The 26,555-nt window shown below is 46.4% G+C and overlaps 1 protein-coding gene across 8 annotated transcripts in view; it reads right to left on the bottom strand.

Moving 5' to 3' along the window:
* Nucleotides 1-1,975: 1,975 nt before the first annotated feature.
* GPHN (gephyrin) overlaps nt 1,976-26,555 on the bottom strand; it is a 684,869-nt gene continuing 660,289 nt past the window's right edge. For all 8 annotated transcript variants that reach the window (XM_029059894.1, XM_029059899.2, XM_029059912.2 and 5 more), the window contains 5 exons: nt 20,692-20,765; nt 16,951-17,015; nt 9,608-9,711; nt 4,282-4,378; nt 1,976-2,991 (listed from right to left, as the gene is read on the bottom strand). In XM_029059894.1, the coding sequence (XP_028915727.1) occupies nt 2,858-2,991; nt 4,282-4,378; nt 9,608-9,711; nt 16,951-17,015; nt 20,692-20,765 (474 nt within the window). In that variant the 3' untranslated portion in view covers nt 1,976-2,857. The remainder of the gene's footprint in view (nt 2,992-4,281; nt 4,379-9,607; nt 9,712-16,950; nt 17,016-20,691; nt 20,766-26,555) is intronic.

Raw genomic sequence — 26,555 nt, 5'->3', positions numbered from 1 at the left:
TCTCCCTATACAGGTCTACTACAGTGCTCAGCTCTCAGTAGCTGCTCAATAAATGTTAATGATGATGAAGAAGCACTTAAAATGTACAGATCACTGTACTAAGCACCAGGATAACAATATGCAACTCAATTTAGACAATTCTTGCTTCTGCCTATGAAGCTTTGGGTGTCATTCTCAGTGAGGTGGTAATAATAATAATAATTATGGCATTTGTTAGGGGCTTACTATGTGCCAGACACTATACCCAGCACTGGGGGGGATACAAGCAATCGGGTTGGATACAGTCCCTTTCCCACATGGGGCTCACCGTCTCAATCCCCATTTTACAGATGGGGTCGCTGAGGCGCAGAGAAGCAAAGTGACTTACCCAAGATCACACAGCGGTCGCGTGGTGGAGCTAGGATTAGAACCCATGACCTTCTGACTCCCAGGCCCGTGCTCTATCCACTACGCCGTGCTGCTTCCCTAATCTAGTTGAAACTATGTAAAACCCGACAAGTTCCCGAAGAGTGAAGTAAAGCAGGAGGACCAGAAAACACACACTTAAAGCTCACTGTGGGAGAGAAATGTCTACCGACTCCGTTATAGTGTTAATTTGTATTCTCCCAAGTACTTAGCAGTACTCTGCATGCAGAAAGTAGATGGTGGGATCTAGGCTAGTGGAAGGGTCCAGGGGAGGTGGTTGTGGGCTTGGGGAGCTTCAGGAAGCCTGGTTGTTCTCTCTATCTGGGGAAGGAACTGGGGGACAGATGGAGCAGGCCAATCCTTGTGGGGGAATCTCACCGGGGACGGTCAGCAGCGTTGGAGGAGGAAAGGGGCCACGGAGAGAAAAATAGGCAGATGGGACTCACCTAGGCACTGAATTGTATGCACTTTTTTTCTCACCCCCCCCCCACATTCTCTCTTTCTCCATCTTTCTCTCACCCTCTTCCCCTCCCACTAGCAACATTTCACCTCCTTTCAGTTTTACACTCTTACCCTTTCTATACAAATGAAAATAGACAGAGCAGTATAATTTGGTCTCGCCATGACCGGCAACAGTTCATTCCCCTCCAACATCGATGTCTCAGGCTGGCCACTACACTGGAGGGCCGGAATCGCACTGTACTTAATTGCAATGTACTCTCCCAAACAGTTAGTACAGTGCTCGGCACAGAGTAGGCGCTCAATAAATACCATCGATTGCTTGAGGGATTGACGAATTGATAGCCGGCCATAGACGGGTTCTGTGGTGCTCTATAAATACCATATATTGATTGACTGCTTAACAGCACACTACATCTAATAAGCACTCTATTGCCTTATGCTGTTGGGTCATCTCCAACCCATAGCGGCGCCATGGACGCATCTCTCCCAGAGCACCCCGCTCTCCACCTGCAATCGTTCCGGTAGTGGATCCATAGAGTTTTCTTGGTCAAAATCCAGAAGTGGTTTACCGTCGCCTCTTTCCGCGCAGTAAACTACGCTCTCCCATCCTGCTGCTGCCCGATGTGGGTGAGTTTTGATTTGTAGCGGATTGCCTTCCACTCGCTAGCCACTGCCCAAGCTAAGAATGGATTAGGGAGGCCTCTGCTTCCCTCTCCCTCCCGTAGCCAAGACTAGTAGAGTACAGAAAACTCTCCAGATGCGACCCTGAGAGGGGAAGCGCTCTATAAATACCACTTACTGATCGACTGCTTATTGTTCTTCGATTCTAGACCACAAAACAGCAGGCCTATGATGGTTTCTCTTCAGTGGTTCTTGGGGAATGGAATAACCTTCTCCAAAACTAGGGAACCTTGTGGTTGTCAGACAATCTGCATGTTTGTGTTATCCAACCGACAGAGATGTGGAGTGGAACGAGCCAGTTCTACAAACTTAAACATCTCTCTCGGTTACTTTAAAAGCAGAGTTTGCCTCGAATGTTCTCAACTGGAGCGAGAGAGCGAGAGATACCTTCCTCCCTTTTTCAAACAGCAAGGCGAAGACAGAAAAATTTTAACTAATGATCAAGGAATCTTTTATTTATTAAGTTTCAATATCATTACAGAAAATGTTATGGTACAGAGTTGTTCAACATTAGGCTTTTAATTCTTTGCTCATTTTAATTTCCACATGAATGCTGGTAACACTAATATCTGTACAAGATCAGTCTTTGATTTTTTTTTATTTTGAATTCTGTACATTTTTAAATGTATTGGTTAAAAAGGCTGTCAGCACTTAAGGAAGCAATTTTTTTTTTGTCTATTTGTCTGTTGAAATAAAAGGTGTCCAGTTACCGCCGAGAGCACCGAGCCGGGCGGCTGCTGGATCGCGGGCCCCTCCTGGGTCACCCCAAGACCTCCGGAAGGGCCGGTTCTCTGCCGGGCAGAGCCCCCCACCCCGTTATTGGCTCTGTGCACATACACACAAGTTACAAGATAAAGAACAAGCAAAGCTCTCCGTGAAGCGGTCATGAAGCATACTAAGAAGGGAAATCCAAGTGTCGCCTAAGCTAGTATAAATAAGCAGACAGCCTTGTTTTAAGAGCATAAGTAGTTGTATTTTAAAGATGAGAAAAAACACAAGTTCCGCAGGCACCTACCGCTGTCTACTAAAAGCTACCGCTATCAGACCTAGCATTGAACACACAAAGCGATTGCAAGAAAGGAAAAAGTTGCTTTGCTATAACCAGAATAGAGTTCTTTGTTAAGATTGTTTTTTTTTAACGTGTTTTTAAAAGGTATTTATTTAAAGTCATTTGAAATATAGTTCCAGTTGTTGACTATACTGATCGACTTTTATCCAAATCAGAAAAACTAGCTGTGCCGTTGCATATTACGGGATACAGTCAATGATATGTGGACATGCATCAAAGCTTTGCTCCTGCTGGTGACCATCATAGCCTTCCGATGACCATGACGTCCACCACCTCGCCCTTGTGAAGTTCCACGTACTGTTCTGTCTTTGGAGGTAGCATCAACAGCCCATTGGCACTGCGCATACTCATCAAACGACTGCTCATCTGATTCCCTGCAACACAGAGACACGCGTCAGCAGAAAGCCCCGATCGGAGACGGCGAGGCACCGTCGGAATCCCTTGGAAATCTTCACGGAGGAGGCCCGGGGGTGTGGACTGTGCGCTCGTTGCGGGCAGGGAGCGGATCCACCAACCCTGTCATCGGGTCTTCTCCCATGCCCTCAGTCCGACCCTCTGCGCATAGTAAGCGCTCGATAAATACGATCGACTGTTTGACCGGGGAAAGGGATCATGTCTACCGAGTCTGTTGTAGTGTGCTTCCCCAAGCGTGTAATTACAGCGCTCTGCGTACAGTAAGTGCTCAATGAATACCATCGATTGATTGGCCTGGGGTGGGGCTGGCGTTTCAAAGTGAAGAATTGCCGAACTGTACTTTCCAAGTGCTTAGTACAGTGCTCTGCACGCAGTAAGCGCTCAGTAAATACGACTGAATGAATGAATGAAAGAAACTAGGCAGGTGGGGAACGTAGATAGCACACTCTTTTTCCTAATAAACCTCAAGGTCAAACAGTCAATCATCAGTGGTATTTACTGAGCATTTACTCTGTACTGTACTAAGCACCTGAGAGAGTGCAATACAACAGAGTTGGTAGACACATTCCTTGCCCACAACGAGCTTGCAGCTTAAAGGCGGATACAGGTCTTGGCACCTTCTCAATCCACTTTCTAAAGGCCCGCCTCTTTCTCCACACAAGTTTACCCTAGAGTCTTTTTGCTATTTTCCACGAAATCTTCCCCCTTCCATGAAGATCTTACCCAGTGAATACATGAGTTCCGATGTGCCGGAACTCAAACCGCACCGCTCTAGACTGAACGAGACACTGGTTTCATGCTAGCTGTTCAATAAGGAAGAAGAGGAAGCTTGCTTCGAGATTCTCAGTTTATAATCAGGTTGGAAGTTCCAAGAAAGAGACATTCATAGATTAATGCTTTCAGAAGGTAACGGGCAAAACATCATCTCTGAAATCATAGCCTGCTGAATTTTCAGAGCTGCATTCACATCTACATTTTCAAGCTTTCTCTCTTGTGACGCTAAGGGTCACCGTGCCAGGATGCTCTGGAATAGAGTTTGCCTTTATTTCCCAAAGGGGAATTCGCAAGTACTTGAAAAATTAGACCCATGAAGTTTATTTTAAGTTGTCAAGTGGGTGAAGATAAATATGTTTATGTACGAATATATATATCTACCGTATAAAAGAACGTGATTGATCACGTGAGTGCCTGTAAATCTTTTCTCGGGTGCAAGTACTTTGAGAACGTGCTGGAACCTGTGAGTGACTAACCTGTACTCTGTGCCCAAGGCAGTGGCTCTTGGTGATGCCAAGTCAGTATACACCGGTGGTATTCTGGGCGAGGATCCAGTTTCACATCGCATGATAACTGCAGAAGCAAAGGGAAAGACAGCAAACACGTCACACTTTCATTGCCACGGAGGGCAGAAAGCTTCCAGGTGACCAGCTGTCATTTCCCTCAGAACTTGGAAGTGCCCCAGACTGAGATGCGGGTTCCAAAGGAACATACAGTTGTGGTCAGGGAAGTGTCACTGATGAGGGACTTGCATTACTCATTCATGATATCAAAGCTCCTACGTTTGGGTAAAGTGGGTAAATTATTTCAAGTATCCAAGAGATTAAAAAAAGTCACCAGAATAGGACATCCCACAATCAGAGGTGAATTAGTGTTAATAGTAATAATAATTATGGTATTTGTTAAGCGCTTACAATGTGCCAAGCACTGTTCTAAGCACTGGAGTAAATGCAAGGTGATCAGATTGTCCCACGTGGGGTGCACAGTCTCAATCCCCATTTTACAGATTTGGTAACTGAGGCACAGAGAAGTTAAGTGACTTGCCCAAGGTCACAAGGCAAGCAAGTGGCAAAACTGGGATTAGAACCCATGACCTCTGACTCCTAAGCCCGTGCTCTTGATACTATGCCATGCTGCTCCTCTAATGCCTCCCCTTCCCTCTTAATCAGTCAATCAACCTAAGAGTCCAATTATTTCAGCCCTTACTCTGCACCGGGACTGTCCTCCTCCCCTCTCTCCACTTCACTCCACCCAACAGTTGGAAGTGGGCAGTGCCAGGAAAGACCACAATTTAATATTGACATGTGGCCCAAAATCTGCTATAGGAATTTCTGCTCAGTTCATTCCATTTGTCACCTCTCATCCTCATACCCTCTCCATAAATGAATTCAAAATCCTCCTGGTAATGCAGTTCATCCCACGAGCCTTACTTCCCTGCTTATTCAGAGACAGTTAAAAAGGAAACGGAAGCCGCTTTAACTCCTAACACAATATGATGGAACCGAAGCGGCCGGTGCTTACTATCTCAGACCCCGAGGAACGGAAACCGCGACCTGTGATTTTGACTCGAGGCCCAGTCAACGCGTGGGCTAACGAGAGAGATTATCTAAAAACCTGGAGAAGGTGGGCACAGTCCCTGTGCCCTCTCAAGCGCTCTGCTCCTGGAAGACATTAAACAGGAGAACCGGTCGATGGAGCCTGTTTCGAGAGCTGTAGGAAATCTGGATTAACTAGCTCTTTGGCATCTTGAAGGGGTTTTTCCGGATGACTCTCTGTACTGGAGTAGAAAATGACAAAGGGAGCGCTTGGCCTTTAATGTAGCAGAATCACGACACCCACGTTATGTCAGAGAGTGACTAATCTGACCCGAGGCGGGAGCCTATTGCTGGTATTCCTTTTCTGCCCTTCAACTCTCATAGCCTGCCTGTTCATCTGATAAACTACAGGAATTCTGTGTGGGTAAGGAGGTGTCTATTAGGGGACTTCTACAATTATGGTCAACAAAGCTCAACACAGACTACTCCAGTGTCATGGAAAGTAAGAACTGCCCACATTTTATGAGAGCACTAATGATAATAATGATAGTTGTGGCATTTGCTAAGCGCTTTACTATGTGCCTGACACTGTACTAATCACTGGGGGAGGCAGTGGTTTTTCTGGGGACAGATAATAATAATAATTGTGGTATTTGTTAAGCCCTTACGGTGTGCCAAGCACTGTTCTGAGCACTGAGGTAGATAGAAGGTAATCAGGTCATCCCTCGTGGGGCTCACAGTCTTAATCCCCATTTTACAGTTGAGGTAACTGAGCCACAGTGAATTTAACTGGCTCGCCCAAGGTCACACAGCAGACAAGTGGCGGAGCCGGGATTAGGACCCACGTCCCCTGACTCCCAAACCCGTGCTCTTTCTTCTAGAGAGGAGTTGGCAAACAGTCCATTTTATTTTGATACTTTGGGGAAGGGCTGAAAGCCATTTGTTCAAATTGTGCAGATGTGGGTTTTGACTGGGAATCCGTCTGTGTGATCTGGCAGCGCATCGAGCCCAACAGGCCAGAATGACCGATTCTAGGCACTGCACGAGGCTCCTCGGGACATCGGCGTGTTGGGGCTGAACCAGTAGCTGCCAATCACAGCCACTCATTACTTAGGTATTAGTACAGAATTCCTATCTAAAAGGCCTTTCCCTCTGCACTTTTCCACTTTCACCAGGACCCTTTCTACTTTTCTGTAAACTTCCTGAAACACAAGTTCTTCTGGTCCTTTCTCCTCCTCCTCTCTCCGGGAGTCTTAAGATCTAGTTTTACCCCTTCCAAATTATAGCCTCGGGATCTTCTGCCCATCTACGTGATTAGTTCTCTTCCTTTGGGGCAGGAGCCTCAGTTCTTTGGGGTCCTAACCCCTGGATCCCAACGTGGACCTGTCCTTTGCAGATCGCTTCCCAAACCGCTTTCTGGTTCTTGACTCTCCAGGATCACAACTTTCGGCCCCAAATGGCTGAGGGTCTTCTTCCCCACCTAAATAGATTCCCTCTCAATCCTTCCCTGTGATTGGCTGTTTTCCTGGAAGGACGGAAGCAGCTGATGTGACCCTGATAAACTGATTAGTCTTTTTTTAGGGAGGGGTTCCTCAGGAGAGTGTTTTTTCCTCTTCTGGAAACTTCCCCAGTTCCTCCTCCCCACTTCCTCTGAGCGTAAACTACCTTGACCGACACAGTCGGCAGTTCGTTGAAGTTCTTTCAGCTGAAACATCAATACCTTTATCCCTCAAGTTTTGCTAACGGTAACAAGGCCATTAAATACTTGTCTTGTCTTATGCTGTCGAGTGGTCTCTGACCCCTAGTGACGCCATGGACACATCTCTCCCAGTACTCCCCACCTCCATCTGCAATCATTCCGGCAGTGGATCCATAAAGTTTTCTTGGATATATAAGCGGTTCACCATCGCCTCCTTCTGCGCGGTAAACTTAAGTCTCCGCCCTCGACTCTCTCCCGTGCCGCTGCTGCCCGACACGGGTGAGTTTTGACCTGTAGCAGATTGTCTTTCACTCGCTAATCACTGCCCGAGCTAGGAAGGGAATGGACAGGCCCCTGCTTGACTCTCCCTCCCATAGTCGAGACTGGTAGAGGACTGGAAACTCTCCAGGTTCCATCCTGAGAGGGGCTCTTAAATACGGCTACTAATAATAATGGGCCTTAACAAGGAACCTGTCAAGCTTGCTACATAGACACAGTGAGAAGCACCCTCCCTAACGATCTGATTATGCCCAAAAGGTGTAGTTAGGTATCAGGGAAGGTAGAGGGTGAGGTCAGGAGTTAAAAATGCCTTTTTGACCCCACTGGGAATATGTTTAACCGGCACCTAGTCACACCTACCTATCCTCTAGACCAAAAACTCTGTGTGGGTAGAACTTTCGCCTAGTGGAATGAGCACAGGCTTGAGAGTCAGAGGACCTGGGTTTAAAGTGAGGGGCTAACAAATGGACTCCCTGAGGCTCCCCGGGGGGCCTGGGGAAATCCAGCCTCACCCTCATTTCACTAAGAAAAGTTTCCCTTTTACTTGACAAAATGGGAAAACAATAAACCTGGTTTGAAAGTCCAGGAAAGTCTCATGTCTCCAGCCCTCTGGCTTGCCTTTCTTCTGGTTTTTCTCTCTTTCCAAATTGGAATGCAATCAAGCAGTCTGAGCTACTGAAAATAACAAAGAACAGTTCACAAACCAGACCGCCAACAAGGTTCGCCAACCCTCCGTGACGGAAGGGTAGCTCACAGCAACGATATACAACCGGCCGTGTCGTTAAAGCCGGTAAAAAGATTTGGAAGCCTCTCACTAGGGTGGGCGCCATAGCGAGGTGGGTCGGGAGATGTGACGAGATTTCCCTGGGCCTCTGTCTTTCCCAGGCCCGGTTTCCCGGAGCTCATGAGGCGGTTGTGGTTGCCGGGGCAATGATGGAAAGCCATCGATTCCATTTTCTGGAGGTACCGGGGATGGAGCAGTGGGAAATTAGCAGTGGGGGCAGTCCCCGAGCTCGAAGCCGTGATGCTTCTTCCCCTACCTGAGCAGGGAGTGTGCAATTCACCTGCCTCAGAGGCCGCACTGGGCAAGATGATTTGTTCTCTGTCTCTTCCACCTCCCTGATCCCTTATTTAGCCAGCCAGCTGTGAGCTCTCACAGGTCATCAAACCCCTCCCCCAAAGTCAGGTGCTCCCTCACCTCCCCCCCCGACCTTTAGGGGTAGACAACATCTAATTGTCACCAAAACCCCTCTCTTCCCCGTGCCTGGGTCTACCCTATTTGCTAGGCGCCCAGCATCACCTAGCTATGGCCCAAACTTATTCCAATTACCATCTTATATAATGCAAAATTATGTCAGTGAAGAAGTTTGAAAGTCAGTCTTCTTTTCCATACCGTCTGTTAAAACCATTCATGGCAATTGGCAACTCTGCTCCCAACTTCCTAGAAATCAGCCTGTCCAATCTAATCTCTAAAATAGCAAGGGTCCAGAATTGAAGCCCAAACCCCAAAATTTTTAAATGTCGAAGGGTGAACCACAGCTTCTCCATCACCGGCTTCGAGAAGCTGCATGGCATGGGCCCGGGAGTCAGAGGACCTGGGTTCTAATCCCAGCTCCGCCACTTGTCCGCTCTGGGACCTTGGGCAAGTCACTTAACTTCTCTGTGCCTCTATTACCTCACCTGTAGAATGGGGATTAAGGCTGTGAGCTCCATGTGGGGCAGAGACTGTGTCCAACCTGATTAGTTTGTATCCACCCCAGCGCTTAGAACGGTGTCCGAGACATAGTAACTGCTTAACAAATACTATAAAAAGAAAAAAAAAGCCAATTCTGCCCATTCAGGTCCCTCTCTTGGGCCAAAGACCCAATCCTAAACCTTTCATCATTTGAATCCTTGCCTGGCACATAACAGGTACTTGACAAATACCATTTAAAAAAACAAACTCCTCAGAACCTCTAGAAAAGTGATCCTCTCACTATGTTGAGAGCTCAGAAATACCTCATAGGCATTATCTAATTCAGAATTTGCAGATGGCCACTCACTCTCTTCTGGGTCTTTGAAGCTGCTGTCTACATGGTGAAGTATTTCTTTAAAATGGGGGAAATGTTTGCTTCAAAGTGTGCTGGTGGAGAAAAGGGAGTACAATTCTGTTTCAAGTGATTTCAGTTAGCAATAGAGGGGCCATTTTCCTGGAATAGACCCGATGAATATTTTACTCATTTTCAAAACTATCTGCTTGGGGGCAGTGGGATCGTGAGGTCAAACTTTCATCCAATTAGACAGAATTACCCTGGCTTTGATGATAGTGGGTCGTGGGTCCAGAATGCCCTGCATCTTCCTCAGGGCTGGGACGACAAAGAGATTGCAGGTGACAACAGCTGACACAGGATTCCCTGGAAAGGAAACCAATCGGTGAGAAAAAAAACAAACACAGGAGAACCTACAGGCTTAGATTATTTGAAATAAAAATAAACCCCTTGGGTGTTGTTCTGAGAAAGTTTTTCTGAAAAAGATACGTTCATTCAATAAAGAAAGGCAGCATTCCCTTGATAGCATCTAAAAGAACTCTTGTAGAAGTCTGCTGGGAAAAGTATGCATTCTAAATGCAAGAGGTTAAGAAAACACAGTGAAAACACACTATTTTCAAGAATATCTCTGCTTTGGGGGTGGTAGTGATATGGTGTTATCGTTAAAAAGAAGTAGAAACAGCAGCCGTAATATTATAGTAGTGGCTTTTGTTGAGTTCCTCTGGTGCTCTGTATTACGTGCTTGGGAAATATAAAGAACTGGCACGTTGCCTGCCGGCAAGGAGCTAACATTTTAATGGAAGAGACACATGTAAACTACCTATAGGAAGAATCAAAATAAATCACCGTACAAATATGTGAATATATATTCTATTCTACCACTTATGAACTTATTTTTATCCATTTTTAGCCTTAAATATATACAAGTTCATAAGGGCTAGAATTGACCGTTGGGTTTACATGGCTTAGGATACTGGGAAGTTAATCGGCAATGGCTTGTTGGAGGAGATGGGATTTTAGGGGGGCTTCAAATGTGAGACGAACGGACTGGGGAGGGGGAGAGTTTCAAGTTGGGGGAAACTGGCATGAGGCAGGAGAGTCTGGAGTGCAGAACAGCTGGAAGGGTGGCTTGGAAGGAATGAAGATAATGAGCTGGGAAATAGGAGGTGAAGTGAGCAGATAGGGCGGGTCGGGGTGAGGTCATACGGAGGGAAGCCTTAGAGCTGTTTGTGAAGAGTTGTTTTTTTTTTTTTAATGGGGATACAGGGAACCAGGGGAGAGTTTTGCCAAGGGAAATGTGGCCCAGTGACACTTGAAGAATGTGAATCATGAAGCAGCATGTAGTATAAATTCAAAGGCGAAGAGGCTGGAGGAGGGAAGACCAGGGAGAATGATGCAAAATAACTATGCAAAATAGAGCTACAATATAACCAAGGCTTTAGCAGTCTGGGTAGGGATGAAGAGGTGGGTCTCTGATATGTTCTTGAGAAAGAACTGGGATGATTTGACAGACTGGGACAGTTGAAAGACAGTGAAGACGGGGATGTTAGCAAGTAAGGCCAGCATGGCTTAGTGGACAGAGCACGGGCCTGGGAGTCAGCGTGGGTTCTAATCCTGGTTCCGCCAACTTGTCTGCTGTGTGGCCCTGGGCAAGTCACTTCACTTCTCTGTGCCTCACTTACTTCATCTGTAAAACGGGGATGAAGACTGTGAGTCCCAAGCAGGGCAGGGATGGCGCCCGACCTGATCTGCTTGTAATCACCCCAGCGCTTACTTAGTACAGTGCCCGGCACATAGTAAGCGCTCAACAAATACCGTCATTATAGGTAATTATATTAATTAGGTGGGAAAGTTACGAGGAAGAGTAGGTTTAGGAGGAGAAATGAGATGCTGGGTTTTAGGCATAATGAGTTCGGCGTATTGGCGGGCATTCCAAAAGGAGCAATCCAGGAGGCAATAGGAAATGCAGGATTGTAGGTCAGGTGAGATGTGAAGCCGAAAGAGAGAGAGATTTGGGAGTCATCGATGGAGTAGTAATACCTTGAAGCCATCAGTGAATGAGATCCTCAAGAGGACTCAGAATATCAGAACAGAGCCTTGGGGGGACACCCACAGGGATAGGAAGATAAGGTTAGTACTGTGTAATCAGGACCAAGGCCTCATAGTGTTTCATGGAGGTAGGACTGGTCAGGGATGTCAAAAGCAGATGAGAGTTCAAGGAGAATCAAGATGGCATAATGCTCTGGACTTGGCTATAAGGAGATCATTTTTTTTTTAAAAAGGGCATTTATTAGGCGCTTACTATGTGCTAAGTACTGTATTAAGTGCTGGGGGTAGATACGAGGTAATCAGGTTGGACATAGTCTGTGTCCTACGTGGGGCTCACAGTCTTAATCGCCATTTTACAGATGAGGTAACTGAGGCCCAGAGAAGTGAAGTGACTTGCTCAAAGTCACACAGCAGACAAGTGGTGGAGTGGGACTAGAACCCAGGTCCTCCTGACTCCCAGGCCTGTGCTTTATCCACTAGACCACGCTGCTTCCAAGCGCTTAGCATAGTGTTTTGCACACGGTAAGCGCTCAATAAATACAACTGAATGATTGCTTCCCATTCCACGACCCACATGGGGCTCGTAGTCAATCTCCACTGTACTGAACCGAGGCAAAGAGAAGTTAAATGAAGTGCCCAAGGTCACACGGCCGGTAAGTGGGGGAGGTGAGAGAAGAACCCAGGTCCTTCTGACCTTCTGACTTCCAGGCTCGTGCTCTAACCACCAGGCAACCCTGCTTCTCCAAGGTCATCGGTGAACTTAGAGAGCGAAGTCGCACTGGCAAGTGAAGGCAGTGGGTTGAGAAGAGCATTGGTAGAGAGGAAATTAAGGCAGTGGGTGAGTACTCCCTGATTTAGGAATCTGGACAGGAACGAGAGCAGGGAGACGGGGCGGTAGCTGGTGGGGGCGGTGGGATCTACAGATGGCTTTTTTAGAACAGAGTTGAGTCGATTGGGTTTGAAGACAGAGGGGAAGGAACCACTGGAGAGCGAGGGATTGAAAATGGCGGAGAGGCAGTGTGGGACACGTACTGTGTCCAACCCGATTACCTTGTATCTACCCCAGCGCTTAGTACAGTGCCTGGTACATAGTGAGCGCTTAACAAATGCCATCACTGTTATTACTATTAAGGCTGTTAAGCGCTTACTATGTGCCAAGCACTGTTCTAAGCACTGGCATAGATACATGGTTATCAGGTGGTCCCATGTGGGGCTCGCAGACTTAATCGCCATTTTACAGATGAAGTAACTGAGGCATCGAGAAGTTCAGTGACTCGCCCAAAGCACAGAGATGACAAGTGGCGGAGCCAGGATTAGAACCCACGGCCTCTGACTCCCAAGCCTGGGATCTTTCCATGAAGCCACGCTGCTTCTCAAAAAAAAAAAAGGAGAGTAGGAGAAAGCAATTTTAGAGTGTGATAGGGAATAAGGTTTAGGGGTTATAGTAGAGGGGAGGATTATAGAATAGGCAACAGGGAAGCAATGTGGTCTAGTGGAAAGAGCACGGGTCTGGGAGTCAGAGGATCTGGGTTCTAATCCCAGCTCGGCCAATTGCTTGCTTTGAACCTTGGGCAAGTCACTTAATTTCTCGATGCCTTAGTTTCCTCAGTGGTAAAATGTGGATTAAATATACCCGTTCTCCCTCCTACTCTAAGGGACTGTACTTGTACTTACCCCAGAGCTTAGAACAGCATTTGACAGAAAATAAGCGCTTAACAAATACAATAGAAACGAAAAACAAAACGCAGAACCCCTCTTGAGAAATAGCTGGGAATAAAGGAAAGAAAGATGCAGCAGCAGCAGCAGCAGCAGCAGAGTTTTGCAAATAATATGGAAACCTTGGGAGGCTCATGACTGATAGCTTTGATCTTACAAAGAAAACGGTTGGGCAAATGTCACCAGGAATTAAGGAGGGAGGTGGTAGGGGATTGGAGCTTCGGGAGAGAGTTGAGGTGGAAAAATCGGCGGGGGCTGTGGGTGTGTGAGTCAATGGAGAAATATTAGAGTGGCTGAGAGAGTGAGAGGGTAGAGTTGTGTCCACTTCTTGGGATGGGAGAGTCCAGGAGGTTTGAGATAGCTTGGGGTGGGTGGACTGGGGCTCGGAATCAAGGAAGGGGGTGAGGGCTGGATTCAAGGGACAGGGACTGGGGCGGGCTGGGAGGCTGGAAGATTGTGGGTTGAAAGTCTAAAAGTTGGGAGTTGAAGTTATAAAGATCTCAACTGTGAGCTGCTGCTGCCCTCTAATGTTGCAAACAGATCAGGTGGAGAAAATGAAGCAGAACTGAGGTAGCATGGATTTGACAGTAAGTCACGACGTTTTCTCTGCGAGGATGGTGCCTCTGGGCTCTTATTTATTGGAAATTCAGTAGCCGCTCAATATAATAAGCTTGTTATATATCACCGACCGACATCCTGTTTATCTCTTGAGTAAGAAACTGAGCTCGGTGGATAGGGAAAAAAAAAAGCCTGAGCTGGAAGTGAAAACTTCTCTTTTACAACCTTTAGACTTAAGTGAGGGAACACTCTTTTTGAAGCCTGGTTTGGGGAGATGGGATAAATTGTAATTTAAGTGGGGATAAGGTACAAGTAGAGCTGGAATATACAGAAGTCAGGCAAAATAAGGAAGAAGGTAGCAAAGGGGAGGAAGGAGGTGGGACTGAAGCATAGTGGGAGAGAGGTATTAAGTCTGAGGGAAAGGGAATGAAAGAGGAGCCCCTGTGGGTCAGGAACTACATCCAACCTGATTAACCTGCATCAACCCCAGTACTTAGTACAGTGCTCAGTACACAGTAAGTGGTTAATAAGTATTATTATTATTGATAAGGAGAGGAAATGAAAAGCACAACACCCAAACACATGGAATAAACACAATGTAGAAGACAATAGAAGACCTAGCACAATGTAAAAGATCCCCATTCACAATCAATCAATCAATCAATCAAAGGTATTTGTTGAATGCTTTCTAAGTACAGTGTACTGTATTTAAGTGCTTGGGAGAGTACGATGCAATAGACACAACACCGTCCTCAAGCACCTTACAGTCTAACGGCTGAGACGGACAAAATAAATTGCAGATAGGGGAAGCAATAGAGGATAAGGACATGTAACATATATGCTGGGGTGAGGAGAAGTACCTAAGTGCTTCAGGTTCAGAGAAGCAGCATGGCTCAGTGGAAAGAGCCCGGGCTTGGGAGTCAGAGGTCATGGGTTCTAATCCCGGCTCCGCCACTTATCAGCTGTGTGACTTTCGGCAAGTCACGTCACTTCTCTGGGCCTCAGTTCCCTCATCTGTAAAATGGGGATTAAGACCGTGAGCCCCATGTGGGACAACCTGATGACCTTGTATCTACCCGAGAGCTTAGAAGAGTGCTTGGCACATAGTAAGCGCTTAACAAATACCAACATCATCATCCTAAGAAATTAGTCAGGGAAAGCTTTCTGGAGATGTGATTTTAGAAGGGGCTTTAAAGATGGGGAGAGTGATGTTTTTGTTGGCTATGAAGGGGGAGGGTGTTCCCAGCAGGAGGGTGGGTGTGAGCAGGGGGTTGGTGTGAGCAGGGGGTCGGTGTGAGCGGGGGGGGGGGGGTCAATGACAACGAGACAGGAGCGAGGCGCAGTGAGTAGGATGATATTAAAGAAGTGAAATATTCAGGTTGTTGCTGAATCGTACTTCCTGAGCACTTAGCACTGTGCTCTGCACACAGTAAGTGCTCAACAAATACAATTGAATGAACAGTGGAAGAGGAGTGAGGACTCCACTCTTTCACAACTTAATCAAAACGCTTGCACCCCTCCTTTCCTCACCCCAACAGTTCAGTCTCCAATGGCTCCCTCCCCTCTGCTTTCAAACATGCCCACCTATCCACACCCGGAAAAAAAAATCCCCTGGACCTACGGCACCTTCTGGTTCATCCCCTCTCCCTCCTCTCATTCCTTTCAAATTCCTTGAAAGAACTGTTTACATCCACTGCCTCATTTTCCTTTCCTCAATCAGCAAATCAGTGGTCATTTTTGAGCACTTACTGTAGGCAGAACACTGTACTAAGTACGACACAAGAGAGTTGGTAGACATATTCCCTGCCCGTTAGAAACTTAGAGTCAAGAGGGGGAGACAGGCATGAAAATAAATTACTGATATGTATGTGATTTATAATAATTCAAGATTCTTCCAACTCTTCCCCTACGATCTGACATCTGTCCCGTCCACTCCGCTGAAAATGTCTTCCCTGAAGTCACCAATGACCTTCTTGCCGAATCCAACAGCCTCTACTTCATACTCTTCTTTTCAATCACTCACTCGTCATTCAATCAATCAATGGTATTTATTGAGGGCTTACTGTGTGCAGAGCACTGAACTAAGTTCTTGGGAGAGCTGGTAGAAACGTTCCCCGCCAACACTGAGCTACAGGATAGATGGGGAGACAGATATTAAAATAAATTAGGGCTACGTACGTAAGTGCCCTGGGGTTGAGGGTGGGGTGAATAAAAGGTACAAATTCATGTACGAGGACGACACAGAAGGGGGAGAGAGAGAAGGGGAAATGAGGCCTTCGTCGGGGGAGACAGCTGGGTGGAGATGGGATTTTAATAAGGCTTTGAAGGTGGGGAGAATGATCACCTGTTGGATTTTTCCAGTCCAGAGGAGGATGTGTACAGGCATCAATCAATCAATCAAACTGAGTGCCTACTGCATACTAAACACCTGGGAGAGTACACTACAACAGAGTGGGTAGACATGTTCCTTGCCCACAAGGAGTTTACAGTCTAGAGGGCGAGACAGACATTAATAGAAATAAGTAAATTACAGATACGGACACGGGTGCCGAGGGCCGAGCTTGGGTGAATAAAGGTTACAAATCCTAGTACAAGGGGTCGGCTGCAAGATAGACAAGATGGAGGTAGAGTGAGTAGGTTGGTATTAGAGGAGCGAAGTGTGAGGGCTGGGTTGTAGTAGGGAATCAGTGAGGTATGAGAGGAGGGAGCAAAGTGACTGAGTTCCTTAAAACTGACGGTAAGAAGTTTCTGTTTGATGTGGAGGTGGGTGGGCAGTGACTGGAAGTTCTTGAGGAGTGGGGAAACCTGGACTTAATCACTTTAAAGAACAATGATCTTTAGCAGTAGGGTGAAGTATGGACCAGGGTGGGGAGAGACAGGAGGCAGGGAGGTCGGCAAGGAGGCTGATGCAGTAATAATAATAATCATTACGGTATTTGTTAAGCGCTTACTATGTGCCAGGAATTCTTCTGAGCGCTGGGGTAGACACAAGATAATTGGGTCGGACTCAGTCCCTGTCCCATGTAGGGCTCACAGCCTTAATCCTCATTTTACAGATGAGGTAACCGAGGCACAGAAAAGTTAAGTGACTTGCCCAAGGTCCCACAGCAGACAAGTGGCAGAGCCGAGATTAGAACCCACAACTCTCTGACTCCCAGGCCCGTGCTCTAACCATTAGGCCATGCTAGTCAAAGCAGGACAGAATAAATGCTTGGCTCCACATGGTAGCATTTTGGATCTGCTTTCCAGAACCAGCAATGGAGAGCATTTAAAAATTCTTACCTGGGAGTGCAAAGATGATTTTTCTTACACCATCGATATCCAAAGTCGCAAATGTCGTTGGCAGGCTAGGAAGGAAAACATTGTTTTTTGGTAAATAGAGAGTTCGGCAGTCAGTGAACATACCCTTGAATTGTCACTCTCCCATCTTCTGAAGGTAATTCAAAACCCATCTTTCAGTTTCGAATCTGAAATGCTCCTTCCCCCCATCCCGCCTTCCTTCTTTAACTTTATGAACAGTGAAGAAACAAATAGGAAGAATATCGACAGCTCCTTTTCTTTCCTTCCAGGGTCTCAAACTGCTCTTTCTCTTCAGTGACTTGTGCTAGCTGCCTGTTTTCCTAGAGTGATGATTTATTTACACATTCAAGTTTCCCTGCCTGTGTTTCCTTCTCTCCCCAGTGAACTTATGACTGCCAAGACCCAGTCCCATTGTGTTCCACCAATGCGCCTGACGCAACTTTTAGAACATTGTGAGGGCTGTGATCAGGTGGTCTCCGGTATCTTGCTGTCACCTCCCCGTCCTTCGTGAGATTTTAATAATAATGTTGGTATTTGTTAAGCGCTTACTATGTGCGGAGCACTGTTCTAAGCACTGGGGTAGATACAGGGTAATCAGGTTGTCCCTTGTGAGGCTCACAGTTAATCCCCATTTTACAGATGAGGGAAATGAGGCACAGAGAAGTTAAGTGACTTGCCCACAGTCACCCAGCTGACAAGTGGCAGAGCCGGAATTCGAACCCATGAACTCTGACTCCCAAGCCTGGGCTCTTTCCACTGAGCCACGCTGCTTCTTTTAGTTCCGCATCAAGGCAGTACTTCCAAGTACTCCATCTCCCACCATGCCCTCTTCCTCCTTTCACAGGCCCCCCCTTTCCCAATCCCTTCGCCTCACCACAGCAACGTGGCCTAGTGGATAGAGCCCAGGCCTCGGAGTCAGAAGGACCTGGGTTCTAATCCCAGCTCTGCTACTTGTCTGTTGTGTGACCTTGGGCAAGTCACTTAGCTTCTCTGTGCTTCAGTTACCTCGTCTATAAAATGGGGATTAAAACTGTGAGCCCGTTGTGGGACACGGACTGTGTCCAACCTGATTAGCTCGTATCTGCCCGAGTGCTTAGTACGGTGCCTAGCACATAGTGAGTACTTAATAAATTCCATAAAAAACAAACAAAACCAAACTACGGGTCACCTGTAACACTGCTCATCATCATCATCATAATTATGGTATTTGTTCAGCGCTTACTATATAATAATAATAATAATGTTGGTATTTGTTTAGCGCTTACTATATGCCAAGCACTGTTCTAAGCGCTGGGGTAGATGCAAGGTCATCAAGTTGTCCCACGTGGGGCTCACAGTCTTAATCCCATTTTACAGACGAGGTAACTGAGGCACAGTGAAGTGATGTAGCTTGCCTCAAGGTCACATAGCAGACAAGTGGTGGGGCCAGGATCAGAGCCCCAATTCTCTGACTCCCAAGGCCTTGCTCTTTCCACTAAGCCACGCTGGTTCTCACCTCTCTCCTTCCCTTCTTTGATCCTCTGCTCTCACAATTCTAGCCCGCTATGATTTGTGGAACCCCTTCTCCACCATGGACAACTCGTCGACTATCACTGTCCTGTTTCTGGCCCAAATCATTCCTCCCTGCCACAAGTGAGAACTGGCTCATGCCTGGTGACATTGTCTTCCTTCCACTTTTTTCTTCTTTCCCTTCCCTCCACTGTCTTTTGGCCGCTTCCATCACAGCTGATCACCCCATTCTTTTTGGAACACTATCGGACCTTGTTTTGCCAACAGAGTTTCCTCCTGGTTCTCGTTCTACCTCTCTGACCACTCCTCTGCTTCTTTTTCTGGCTCCTTTACCCCCTATCTATGGATGATCCTTGGGACTCTTTTCTGGTTCTCCTCCACTTCTTTCCCTACACTCACCCTCTTCCAACTTTTCCCTCTTCACTGATAACCCCACCACTCTCCCTAAAAAGCCACAATCTTAGTGTCATCCTAGACTTCTCACTGCCTTTCTGCTCTCAAATCCAATTAACTCTTAAATTATGTTGATTCTTCCCCCCAAACCTTCTGGGATCTGTCCCTTCATCACACTGCTTCAGGCACTGATCATATCATGTTAGCCTCCTCACTGATATCCTGCCTTGGGTCTCTCCCTGCTTCAGTCCATATTGCCCTAGGTCGCCTTAAATGTTGCTTAAATGTTCTTAAATGTTGCTCAGCACACCCTTCTCCATTCTTCAAAAGATTTCAACGGCCAACCACCTCCTTCCAAATCAAGCCAAAACTAGTAGCCACTTGCTTCAAGGATCTCTACCTACTCTCCCCATTTTCCATATCAGCTCTCTTCATCAACTACTCTCTAGTTGCATCTCTTTGTTCCTTCGACCCTAACCTTGTTCTTGTACCTCACTTTCAAATCTCCTGCCTCCACCCAGTCACTCACACTGTTCTCCGGGCCCAGATCTCTCTCGGTCACCTAATCTGATGGACCACAACTTTCCCCATGTCCAAAGCCATCAATCAATCAATCAATCATATTTATTGAGCGTTCATACTCAGAGAAGCTGTCACTGGAGCTGAAATTTCTCTATCTGGCAGGTCTATTGCTACTTTCGCTTTTCCCTCCTTGTCTCTTAATCCTTTTGAAACTTTTGCTCTAAAAAAGCTTCTTACGGGATTGCAGTATGCCATACTGATCTGTCCATGGCAATGGATGCCCAGTTTTCACCTGGGATGCAACATTGTCTGAAGTTGGTTTCTCCAACCCCTCGACAGTTTACATTTCTCCAGTACTTAGTACAGCGGGCATATAATAAGTATCATGACCACCACTTCCTATAAATAAAAATAATTATGGTATTTGTTAAGCATTTACTATGTGCGAGGCCCTGCATTAAGCTCTGGGGTAGATACAAGCAAATTGGGTCAGACACAGTCTCTGTCCCACATGGGGCTCACAGTCTCAATCCCCATTTACCGATGAGATAACTGAGGCACAGAGAAGTAACTCATTTAAGTGAGTTGCCCAAGGTCACACAGCAGATAAGTGGCGGAGCCGGGATTAGAACCCAGGGCCTCTCCCAGGCGCTTAGTAAGTCATCTGCACAGAGTAAGCACTCAATAAACCGATTAATAATTAATATTGGCCTTCTGACTCCCAGGCCCGTGCTCTATCCAGTAGGCCACGCCGCTTCTCTTGACTCCACTCCTCTATTCTTGTCTCACCTGCCCCTCCCTGTTCATGTCGTTCCCTAGCCTGAAACTTTCTCTGTCCAAAAATTAACTAGACCTCAGGGGACGTGTCGACCCTCTCTGTTATACTGTACCGTCCCAAGAGCTTAGTACAGTGGTCTGCACACAGTAAATGCTCAATAAATATGATTGATAGATTAATTGATTGACTCCAGACTGGGTGATCTTCAAGAGGGCACGGATGGCATGAGATAGCATATTATGACTGTTTGAACAATAACAATCAATGAGCTTACGGTGAATTCCCATGAATTAACGTAATATTTAATTTTGAAATCATCATTCCAAAACAACCTCCTCCTAGTCATTAATGCTTGGCTCTAGCTCAATAGGTACAAAGATCTGTCACAATTAAACTGATTAAAGTTGACTTAACAGGATTTCTTGCTTTTACTTCTCTAGACTGGCTATCTTAGAGCTGTTTAAAAAGTTTGAGCCACCACACAGCAAAGCCTGAGATCTAAGACAAGATAAAAGTCATACCCGGGTTTCATAAAGACCCTGCCGAAGTGGATCTGTGCATGAAGATCAATATCCAGCACCTGCTTGAGATAGTCCTGAAAAAAACAGAAAAAAGAATGATGTAATTCGGTACCGTCTTGTTAGGATTTCAATATTCTGCTTTCCAAACTTTGGAATCAGTTAACTAATGGTGAAAAAGAGAAGGAGCAGAGCCTAGTGGAGAGAGCACAGCCTGGGAGGCATTAGGAGTCTAATTCCGGCTCCGCTACTTGTCTGTTGGGTGACCTTGGGAAAATCACTTAACTTCTCTGTGCCTCAGTTACCTCATCTGTAAAATGGGGATAAGACTTGAGAGCACCAGGTGGGCAATGTACTGTGTCCAACCTGATTAGCTTGTACCTTCCCTAGGGCTTAATACAGTGCCTAGCACGTAACAAATACCAGAAAAGAGAAAAAAAGAGATGCAAAGGAGCCCCTCAGGGATAAAATCTGAATTATTTTTGGCCATTTCGATTTGATGGGGTAGCATCACGGCTGCGTTAAAGATTTAATTTCCTACTGGTGTAAGAATGCTGATTTATGCGCCCTCAGCTAGGCCTGGGCATTCCTTTGTCCTGGTCCTCACTGCACTCATTGCAGGCCACCCCAAATTATTTTTAGTGCTGTGGTACCTAGCTGGGCAGAGATATATACAGGGCTGGGGTAGGGTAGGGGGCTGAGGAGGATAGGATCTTTCCCACCCTCCCCAGCTCTTCTGGTCTGGGCGGAAAGCTCTGCCTTTCTTGTCGTACTGTCACGGAGTCTCTGGGGGAACCTGAAGAGGAATAAGTGCTTCTGCAAAGTCCCGTTCCGGACCCAACACTGTCCAACCCAGAATCCTTTGTGCGAGACACACGGCTGCTTCCCTGGAGCTACACTCAACCCGACCTAAACAGTTCACAGAGGAGAAGATCATTCCCTGGATTTTCAGACCGGATTAACCGAGAGCCTAATGCAGCTGGGTGTTCCCTGGATGGCCGGCGAGAGCTCGTCCTTTAAGCAGATCAAGTTCGGCTTGTGCTGGATTCAGTGGTAAGATGGCAGGGTAGTGGGAGTTCCTCTCTCCTACTGCTTTCCTTAAAAGCAGACCCCCCCCCCACAAGTTTAAGAGGGCAGGGATCTTGGTCAGAGTCCTTGCCCACCTGGTCTTCCAGAGGTCTGGTGGTTATTTCTGGGCCTGACCAGGTTGTTCATCTGTTTTGGGGGATGATTTTAGGTTCCTTGGATGTGGGGGAACCCTAGAGCCGGTTCCCATAATGGGGAGATGTCAGAAGCATTTCCCGAAACCGGAACGGCCATGCTGGACGGAACAGTGGCTTCCTCTGAGCAGCCCCAAGTTTGCGTCGAGCCTCTGGCCAATCGGAGTCGGGAGTAGTTGGACCTTGGGCACCATGGATTTGTTCCCCAAAAGGCTAAATGCTCGATAGCACATCGGAAAAAGGGTGAAGAGGCAATCGCCATCAGCCTCCCACCCCTACGTGACATCGTGCATTTGTCTCTGGACTCACTTGAATCTTCTTAATCCATGAAAGACTGCACTGTGAGTTTACCCTCAGGCAAGGGAGAAGCAGGCTCATTAAAGCCAGATTAAACACAAATCCTGAGACTAAAGGCTCCATTAGCCTAGTTCAGAGTCTGCAATCCTTTGGCACATGATAATAATAACTGTGGTATTTGCTAGGCACTTACTATGTGCCAGGGAATGTACTAAGCACTGGGGTGGATTCAAGCAAATTGGCAAGCATATGGGGCTCACAGTCTTAATCCCCATTTTACAGATGAGGGAACTGAAGCACAGAGAAGTTAAGTGTCTTGCCCAAGGTCATACAGTGGACAAGTGGCGGAGCCGGGATTAGAACCCATGACCTCTGAAAATCCAAACCCATGCTCTTTCCACTAAGCCATGCTGCTTCTGCTTCCAAATCAGATTGGAAACAGTCCCTGTCCATCTTGGCTCACAGTCTCAATCTCCATTTTATAGATGAAATAACTGAGGTGCAGAGAAGTGAAGTGACTTGCCCAGGGTTACACAGCAGACAGGAGTCAGAAAGTCATGGGTTCTAAACCTGGCCCTGCCACCTATCTACTGGGTGACCTCGGGCAAGTTACTTCACTTCTCGCTGCCTTAGTTACCTCACCTATAAAGTGGGGATTGAGACTGTGAGCCCCACGTGGGACAGGGACTGTGTCCAACTCGATTTGCTTCTATCCATGTCAGTGCCTCATACAGTGCTTGGCACGTAGTAAGCGCTTAACAAATACCATCATTATTATTAAGTAGCGGAGCTAGGATTAGAACCCAGGTCCTTCTGACACTCAGGCCCGTGCTCTATTCACTAGGCCACGCTGCTTCCCGTGATCCCATCCAATCCTAGTCCCACTGGCAACTGATTAACTGCCCACCTGGCTTGCCACCCTAGGGTCTGCGCCATCCTCCCTTTGCCTGCCTGGGATCTCCTGGATTCCCTCTCACTCTTTATCTCGTCTTGGCTCGCTACCATAACAGGGGCACTGTGGTTTATATGAAGGAGCTACCAGGGTCCGCCTGTCAGAGTTGGTTGGGAAATAATGTGTGCAAAATCAAGACGGTGCCACAGAATGCGGTAATCTCAGGCTGACTTTCTAGAGAGGCCTCGGCAGTTCCACCATTGCTTAAAGTTAAAACCAATTCTCACTGGAATGCCAGGTATGTGTCTGTGGTTTTTTTTTTGGGGGGGGGGGGTTACTGCCATCCCTTGTCCCCTTGGGAGCAAGTGGACTTTACCCCTCCCCACCCTCCGACCACTTCTAGCTAATTCTCCCCTCTCCCTCTTTCTTGTTTTTATTCTCCTTTAGGGCAAGAACAATGACTGATTACAGTGCCCTCTTTGCCGTATGTTTACTGTTAATATAAATTTCACATTTCAGCATTTAGACTCTTTGCACAAGCCCCCCCGAGCAAGCAACCCATCTGGGGGACTATTCTGACTTTTGCACCATTCCCAGAACAGCCTTCTGGCATAGCACTGTGTTTCCCTTTTCCATTTGTGTACCTGCTCTTTAGGCATTAATTGATTCCGAAGTACTTACGCCCCTGAAAATTTCTCCCTGATTCTAAACAGGGTGTGCAGATCTCTTGCCTCTGGAATATTAAAAAGGCCATCTAACACAACTTTGTTCTCAGCTCCTGGAAAGGTTCAAACCGATCCAGAGAAGAAATGAATACAGTGAATACCCTGAAGGTCAAGAGCGCTTGATCTTGCTGGCATAAATGAGAAGGGCTGGCACATCCACCAGGAAGTAAACAGGTGTGGAATGTAGATTTTGGCCCCAGTAGAACCACTGGAGGAAACATTCTTTTTTGGCTCAAGAAAAAAAGAAAGAGAAGTTGTAGGGAAAATAACTTCAGTTTTAGGGCTCAATACATTAAAAACAACAAGCAATACTACTCTTTGACTATTTAAAACTATTTTTAAAAAAATATTTCCTTATCTGGATTTAGCAGAAATGTATGACACGGTTACAATAAAAATGATGCGTATATATTTTTCCTTTACCACAGTTGTCTTTTTGCCTTTCTGCATAACAGTAGGATTGATGAAAATTTGGCCAATGGATAAGAAGCTCAAAATTGCAAAGGGAGAGAGTGTGTTTAGTTACTCTGACTACTCAACCATTTCCAATTTTTTAAGACCTGCCAATAGGTTTAAGGTCACTTTTACTCTGGAGCTGATGAATAATCTTTGAGACTCACTACTCAATTCTCCAACCCCACTTTCAGCTTTATTAAATTAAAAAAAATTACAAATCCACAAAAATCCCATCATCTTTTCTAGGTTAGGCTACAAAAACCAACTGCTGTGTCCTGTTCATAATCTATACTAATCATAAGTGAGTTTTAATGTTCGTCAACACACAGTAAATTCCCAAGCTGCTGCTTTAGTACTTTTTTTCATATGTAGTGATTTTTCTGTTTTTCAGAAGGAGAGATTTCTCACTGACAGGTGTGTTTTGTTCCCGGAAAGCACCGAGCACCAGCACGCTTCTCAGCGGGAAAGCCGAGGCAGCAAGGAAGACGCTGTTTCTTGTTGTACTTTCTCAAGCGCTTAGTACAGTGCTCTGCCTAGAGTAAGCTTTCAATAAATACGATTGAATGAATAGGGTCTTTCTCAACAAGGCTACCCTTAATTTCCTGGAAAGTCCAAGATCTGGTGCAGGGAATGTTGGCACTTTTAGTAAAAAATTGGCCGCAACTTCAGTATGAAAACATTCTGGTTCGCTCTTCCTATAACTACGCTGCTTAACACAGGCATAATAAACACGATGATAAAGATGATGAAGAAAAATGACAGATTCTCGGGGGGCCTGTTTTTTTAGGCAGTTTTTACCTTGGTCTGACCTGCTTTAATTATCCCTAAGTGATATTCCAGTGAGTGATGCCGTCAGTCAAAACCCCAAATGAGGAAACTACAGGCTGAGAATCTGAGATTTTAGCTTATCAATCAGTCAATCAATCAGTGGCATTTTTTCACCTCTTACCGTGTACAGAGCACTGTACTAAGCTCTTGGGAGAGTACAATATAAGAATACAACGGACACATTCCCTGCCCATAGTTCACACTGGTTAGGAACCAGTAAACGCTCAATAAATACGAGTGAATGAACCTAAAATGAATAGCTTCTGTGGGTCCATGGCTAATAGGCTGACTGCATTACTGGCTCGAGAGACCTGCTGGCCTTCCGCTGGGCAATTTGGCCAGGCAAAGCAGGGGCTGAGACCTGTCCGTCATTGCCGGCTGAATTTTGGCCAGGGCGAGGAGTGGATGAGCCTGCTTTTTAAGTTGCCCATTGGATCTTCTCCTATAACTATTATTATATGATGATTACTTTTGTTCAGTGATTACTATGTGTCAACCACTGTTCTAAGCCCTGGGGTAAATACTGGTTAATCAGTGGTAAGGCGCAGGTCCTGTCCCACATAATAACAACAATAATAATAATGATAATTGTGGTATTTGTTTGGTGCTTACTATGAACTAAGCACTGGGGTGGAGGCAAGCAAATTGGATTGGACACAGTCCCTATCCCATGTGGGGCTCACAGTCTCAATCTCCATTTTATAGGTGAGGTAACTGAGGCACAGAGAAGTGAAGTGCCCAAGGTCACATAGTAGACACATGGCAGAGCCGGATTAGAACCCACGATCTTCTGAGTCCCAGGCCCGTGCTCTATCCACTAGGCTCACAGTCCGAAGTATGAAGGAGAACAGGTATTGAATCCCCATTTTAGAGTTGAGGAAACTGAGGCTCAGCCATGTGACCCATGGGCACAGTTACGGTATGTATTAAGTGCTTACCGTGTGCTAGACTTTGTACTGTGCCAGGCACTGGTGGGGGGGGGGGGGGGACAAGCAAATTGGGTTGCACACAATCCCTGTCCCACATGGAGCTCACAGTCTCAATCCCCATTTACAGGTGAGGGAACTGAGGCACAGAGAAGTAAAGTGACGTGCCCGAGGTCACACAGCAGACACGTGGCGGAGTCAGGATTAGAACCCATGACCTTCTGAGTCCCAGACCTGTGAAGTTTGGTGAAGTCGGGAATAGAACCCAGGTCCTCTGACTCCCAGGCCCGGGCTCTTTCCACTAGGCCATGCTGTTTCTCCACTCTGTTTATTAGGAATATAGGCCAGGTCTTCTTAAGACCCTCCCTGGGAAAGGGATAGGTAACATTTAGAAACTCCTAATCAAGTACTTAATAGACTGACAGTCTCTGGGGTAGTTTGGTAGTATTTAAAGTACATTTCTTTCCCCTCCACAGGGTAGCCCTCAGCACACTGTGGACCTTGCGGTCTCTAGAGTATTTTT

This window comes from Ornithorhynchus anatinus, chromosome 1 (genome assembly GCF_004115215.2).
Source record: "Ornithorhynchus anatinus isolate Pmale09 chromosome 1, mOrnAna1.pri.v4, whole genome shotgun sequence".
Lineage (NCBI taxonomy): Eukaryota > Metazoa > Chordata > Mammalia > Monotremata > Ornithorhynchidae > Ornithorhynchus > Ornithorhynchus anatinus.
Note: the sequence above shows the minus strand (reverse complement) of the source record. Positions and strands in the feature narration are given on the sequence as shown.